Source organism: Trichechus manatus, unplaced genomic scaffold (genome assembly GCF_000243295.1).
Source record: "Trichechus manatus latirostris isolate Lorelei unplaced genomic scaffold, TriManLat1.0 scaffold00073, whole genome shotgun sequence".
NCBI lineage: Eukaryota > Metazoa > Chordata > Mammalia > Sirenia > Trichechidae > Trichechus > Trichechus manatus.
The window spans coordinates 2,605,013-2,611,012 of record NW_004444009.1 but is presented as its reverse complement, the minus strand read 5'-3'; the positions used below and the strand labels follow the sequence as shown (position 1 = coordinate 2,611,012).

The window sequence follows — 6,000 nt, the reverse complement described above, 5'->3', positions numbered from 1 at the left end:
CATCTAGGTTGTTTCCATCGTTTTGCTATTGTGAACAATGCTGCCATGAACATAGGTGTGCATATGTCTATTCGAGTGACGACTCTTATTCCTCTAGGGTATATTCCTAGGAGTGGAATTGCTGGATGAGCCAAAGGCTTTTTAATGGCTTTTGCTTCATATTGCCCTATTACTCCCCGAAAAGGTTGTATTGACTTACACATCCACTATAGCCCATTTTTCATAGGCTTGCCAATTCTGGGTATTCAAATTTTAAAAAGGCAATGTAAAAAAGATGGTACCTTGTTTTAATTTGTCATTAATGAGCATATACATTTAAAAATATGATTATATGTATTTCTTCTATGAGAAAATTTCTTAATATCCTTTGCCCATTGTTCTATTAGGTGTTTATCTTATTAATGAGATCTTCATATATTAAGGATATTAAGCATTGTCTTTGGCATATGTGACAAGTTTTCTTTTGATGGGGCAGGTATTATAAGCAGTGTTTATGCTAATTTTGATGTTTTAGTTCTGGTAAGGTTTATAGTAGTAGTTAGTAGTAGTGGCAATGTTGGTAGAATGCTTCTAAATGTTATAGTAAGCAGATACATGTGGAAAGGGAAAGATTCTCTTCCTACTGGGAATTCTTTGTATTGAGGATTTTTCTTTTTATTAAAATATCTTGGAGTAATGCATAAGCAAAGAGCATTCTTGTCCTTTTTTGATGTGTAAGTGAGAGAACTGGACTATCTGGGGTGGGTAACTAAGAAGACATTAAGCCAATGGCAGGTGAGAATGGAACCTGGCACTCCCCAAGTTGTCATACTGTGCTGTGATTATTTGCTTCTATGCATCAGTCCCTGGGTGGTACAAACAGTTATGCGCCCAACTACTAGCCAAAAGGTTGGTGTTCTGAATCCGTCCAGAGGCACCTCAGAAGACAGGTCTGGTGATCTGCTTCTGAAAAGTCACAGCCTTGAAAACCCTATGGAGCACAGCCCTACTCTGAAACACATGGGGTCATCATGAGTTGAAATCTACTTGACGGCAACTAACGCCACCACTGACATGTGTTGGTATAGACCTTGAGATCCTCTGTGGCAGGGATCGTGGAATCACATTCAAATTTGTATCCCTAAAGTTTAGGGTGCCTGGCACATAGCAAGTGTTCAGAAAATGTTTACTAGCTGAATGATTCAGCCACACTCCTTTTACCTGTTCCTTATTCTCTGAAGCTTCTAGTCACTTGGCCCAGGGGTTCTGACAAGCTCCTTGTGCTCCCCTGAGACAATGCATGTAGACAATACTGTGTTAGCACATGTAAGGATTTAGTATCATTCTGTTGTGTTGAGAGGCGAGCATTTGCTTCCCACAGGAGAGGCTGATAATCTAGCTTCAGGCATCTGCTCCTCCTTTCTCACCCACTATGGGCCTCTAGGCTCGCCATGAAGAGGACTCACCTGAAGGCCTCCAACTCCTTATAGTGGCTGGTTTGTGTGTCGCTGTTGGCTGACAGGAAGTCATTGAACATCAGGCGTGCCAGGGATTTCTGGACCAACTTGCAGAAGGGTGTATGAAAGATCATAAACTGGAAATCTTCCAGGGTGAAAGGTTGGTTGATGCCAGCTGGAAAAGGAGGTGTGAGAACAAGGGTGTGGCATGATGAACTAGCCATTTAGACCTACTTCTCCAGGATCTCAGCTGTGCCTAGGACTGTAGGCCTCCCCAGAGAACTAGTCTGTACCTCCAATAAACACAGAGAAAGGGAAGTAAGCAACTCGTTCATTCATTTCACAAGTATTTACTAGACACCCTCTATGTGTAAGAAAAGAAGGAAAGAAGCAAACGTCTTCTGAGTATCTACTATTGCCAACCTCTATAACAGATGTTCTCAAGTAGATTAACTTATTTATTCTCCAAATCAACCTTGTCTTGTATCATTTTCTCCATTTGGCAGAGGAGGAAACAGAGTCTCCAAAATAATAAATAATATGTCCAAGGTCACCCGGCTTGAAAATGGCTGGCTGTGGATTTAGATTCAGGTGTCTCTGACTCTACACTTGAGACTCTCTCACTTCAAGAATAAGGGCAGTGCCACCCCTGTTCTTAGGAAAGTTTACAATTTAGTGCAGTGGTCCAAGGCAACATTCATCCAATTACATATGAGAAAAAGGAGTAAATTTAAAATGCCTTAGGAATTCAGAGATGAGATCAATTAACCAATAACAATTTTACAGTGCATAGGCAGAGGCAGAGGGTTCCAAGTTGACACCAAAGCATGGGTGTTGCCTGTGGCAGCCAGCACCCCACCCACTGCAGTGGAAAGGGGCAAGATGTGGCTCTTCATGCCACCTCTAAAGCATCCATATAGGGAACAATGGTGGTTCAGTGGTAGAATTCTCACCTCCCGTGTGGGAGACTTGGGTTCAATTCCCAGCCAATGCACCTGTCCATCAGTGGAGCTACCACCCATCCATCAGTGGAGGATTGTGTGTGTGTGTCGCTATGATGCTAAACAGATTTCAGCAGAGCTTCCAGCCTAAGATGGACTAAGAAGAAAGGCCTGGTGATCTACTTCTGAAAATCAGCCAGTGAAAACCCTATGGATTACAATGGTTCGATCCACAACTGATCATGGGGATGGCGCAGGACAGGGCAGTGTTTCATTCGGTTGTGCGTGGGGTCACCATGAGTTGAGGGCCAATTCCATGGCAGCTAACAACAACAACAAGGCATTCCTGCTCTGAGGCTTTAGCACATGCCTTTTCCCACACCAAAACCTACATTTTGCAGATACTCATCTGGACATAGTTAAACAGGTTAGAACCCATTTTCATGTTTTTAAAGTAGGTTTCTCTGTATTTTAAAATAAGATTTATTTGTTTCTTTTCTGAGTATGAAAGTTCTATATATATATAAAATTCAGAAACGAAAGGTGAAAATAAAATCTACCTGCAACCTCACCATCTAGAGAGAAATCACAGATAACACTTTAGTACATAAAATATGTAGGTAAGATTTTTTCCCCACATCAATTAGACTTTAAAAGGTGGCAAACTATAAATTAAGGGTCAAATCACTCCACACTTAATCGGAAACAAGTCCCAATCTGAGTAAGATGTGGTTACTCTGCCTCACAACAGTCTCTCCCCAGGTGGCTGACCCTACTGGTTTCATAGTGGTAAGCTTTGGCCCTGGGTGGTTTAATTTCTTTCATTTAGCTCAAGTCAGAAGCAATTATATACTTGAATTTGGTAAGTTTCATACATGGATTTTATCATAGTGGCAGGGGTGGGTGTAAGAAGGAGACATGAAACAATTCTGCTAACACTTTCAGGGAAGGAGGAGGAGACTTTGTCTTAGCCCCTTGTAAAGAGATCCCCCACACTGCCCTCCGAGCCACATACCTTGCTTCCACTGGTTCTGGATTTTTTGACGGTAGAATGCATAACATCGGTCCAAGGCCCGAAAGTAGCACTGGATGGAGAGCTTTCCGTCTACCACCGGATACTCTGAGGCCAGTTCTGGTTTGTAAAAGTCGTATACGTTTTCCATGTGGGTTCCCCTAAGCCCTGGACAGGCACACAGAGGGATTCAGGAATTGCATAATTCCACCCATCTGGTCTTTATCTCTTTCCCATGCCCACACTCAAGCCCACTCAACATCCCTCACATGTTCAAAGGGAGTTGAATAGATTATATTATCTAAATGAGATTTCTATTCCTTCATTCACCCCTATGTGGGCTTAACAAACTGGAATAAAAGCCAAAAGTCTCAAAGGAAAGCTTTTCATTTTATACCTAATTTCATCTCCAATTGCCAGTTTAGCTCCCTAAGTATCCTAGACAAGGTCTGTACCAATCATTCCATACCTTATTATGATGAAGAGGCAGGAAATCTCACTGATCCCTCCCTTCTCTTCCTTCCTGCTCTCTGTTCCCCAGACCAGCCTTTTGGAGGTAAGAGATACCATTATCAAACCCATACCTCAGCCCTGAATAGCAGATATGCCAAGTTGGGATTAAAAACCAAAAGAAACCAGTTGCTATCAAGTTGATTCTAACTCATAATGACCCCATGTGTATCAGAGTAGAACTGTGCTCCATAAGGTTTTCAGTGACTAATTTTTCAGAAGTAGATCGCCAGGCCTTTCTTCTGAGGCGCCTCTGGGTGGAGCAGCCACGCTTGTTAACCATTTGCACCACCCAAACCAAAAACCAAACTCGTTGCCATCAAGTTGATTCTGACTCATAGCAACCCTATAAGACAGGGTAGAACTGCCTCATGGGGTTTCCAAGGCTGTAATCTTTAGGAAGAAGCTCTGGTGGCACAGTGGTTAAAGCACTCGGCTGCTAACCAGGTCAGCAGTTGGAACCCACCAGCTGCTTAGTGGGAGAAGGATGTGGCAGTCTGCTTCCATAAAGATTTATAGCCTTGGAAACCCTATGGAGCAGATGCGGTATTTTACTCTGTCTAATAGGGTCACTATGAATCGGAATTGACTTGACAGCAATGAGTTTATTTTTTTTTGGCACCCTTTATGGAAGCAAACTGCCACATCTTTCTCCCGCGGAGTGGCTGGTGGGTTAGAAAGACCGGTCTTTCCGTTAGCAGCCAAGTGGTTAACCATTGCGCCACCAGGGCTCCTTTTGCACCACCCAGGCACTCCTAATTAGGATCTCCGTATTTGCTAGCACGCGTCCACTGTTTACTACAAACCTCGCTCAAGGGCCAAAGGGGCCTCGGGCCCCACCAGCATTGCCACGGCTCCAGCCCCACCCGTGGAGCGAGCGCTGCCACTTGCATAGACTGCGATGTCTCCGCAGACCACCATTGCATAGCGACCTGTAAAGACAGGCAAGAAACCTTATCTTTACTACCAAATCTATAGTTGACTAAGTGCCTCCTGCATGCCAGGCACAATTTTAGACGGTCGAGACAGAGCAATGAACAAAAACAAAAATCCCTGTCCTCTCAGAAGCCTATGTTCTAGTAGAACTCATCATGGTACACTTGAAAAGCGAAGTCAAAATTCAGTGCCCTGTCCCTCTAGCTGTAAAATATCCATCTATTGAAAGAAAAAACAAAAAATAAACAAGAGAAATGCCAAAACAACGTCAAATGTTTCTACCTTGTCCACAGGGTCACTATGAGTCAGAACTAACTTGAAACAACAACGACAACCACCACCAACCACCACCACCCACACCACCACCATCCACCACCACCCACAACCCACCACCACCCACCACCAACCACTGCCAACCACCACCACCACCTACCACCACCACCACCCATCACCACCCACAACCCACCACCAACCACCATCAACCACCACCACCACCATGTTTTCATATTGAAACGTTGAAATGCTAATATTATGGATACGTTGTTGATTGCTGTCAACTCGATTCCAACTCATAGAGACCCCACGTGACAGAGTAGAACTGCCCCATAGGGTTTTCTTGACTATAATCTTTAGGGAAGCAGATCACCAGGTTTTTCTCCCTCAGAGCTTCTGGATGAGTTTGAACCAACACCATTAGGTTACCACTCAAGCACTTAACTGTTGTGCCACCAGGGCTCTTATGGATATGTTGGATTCAATAAAATACATTATTAAGTGCAAAACTTATCTAAAAATAGTCCATTAATAAAGCTTAACATGCTCATTTATTCAGAATTCTGAACAATGAAAAATATAATCAGAGCATTTGAAGATAATTTGATTTGTACTGATCACCTTGTAGCACTCTTTTATCTTTAAATTCCTTCCATATCATATGAGGTCAAGGGATAGGAGCGGAAATTAACATTTGAAGTACTAGCTAGACAGTACGCCAAAAAAACCAAACCTATTGCCATGGAGTCAATTCCAACTCACAGCGACCCTAAAAGACAGAGTTGAACTGCCTGTTAGGGTTTCTAAGGAGCTGCTGGGAGATTCCAACTGCCGACGACACTAATTATCTTCAAATAAACCTCGAAACAATTCAATGAGGTAAGTAATAGCC

The 6,000-nt window shown here is 43.1% G+C and overlaps 1 protein-coding gene across 1 annotated transcript in view; it reads right to left on the bottom strand.

Annotated features, from left to right (window-relative positions):
• HMGCS2 (3-hydroxy-3-methylglutaryl-CoA synthase 2) overlaps positions 1-6,000 on the bottom strand; it is a 28,140-nt gene that overhangs the window by 7,525 nt on the left and 14,615 nt on the right. Inside the window, exons 4-6 of the mRNA XM_004380429.2 lie at positions 4,706-4,831; positions 3,393-3,557; positions 1,446-1,611 (exon numbers count right to left, since the gene is read on the bottom strand). Coding sequence (XP_004380486.1) covers positions 1,446-1,611; positions 3,393-3,557; positions 4,706-4,831 — 457 coding nt within the window. The remainder of the gene's footprint in view (positions 1-1,445; positions 1,612-3,392; positions 3,558-4,705; positions 4,832-6,000) is intronic.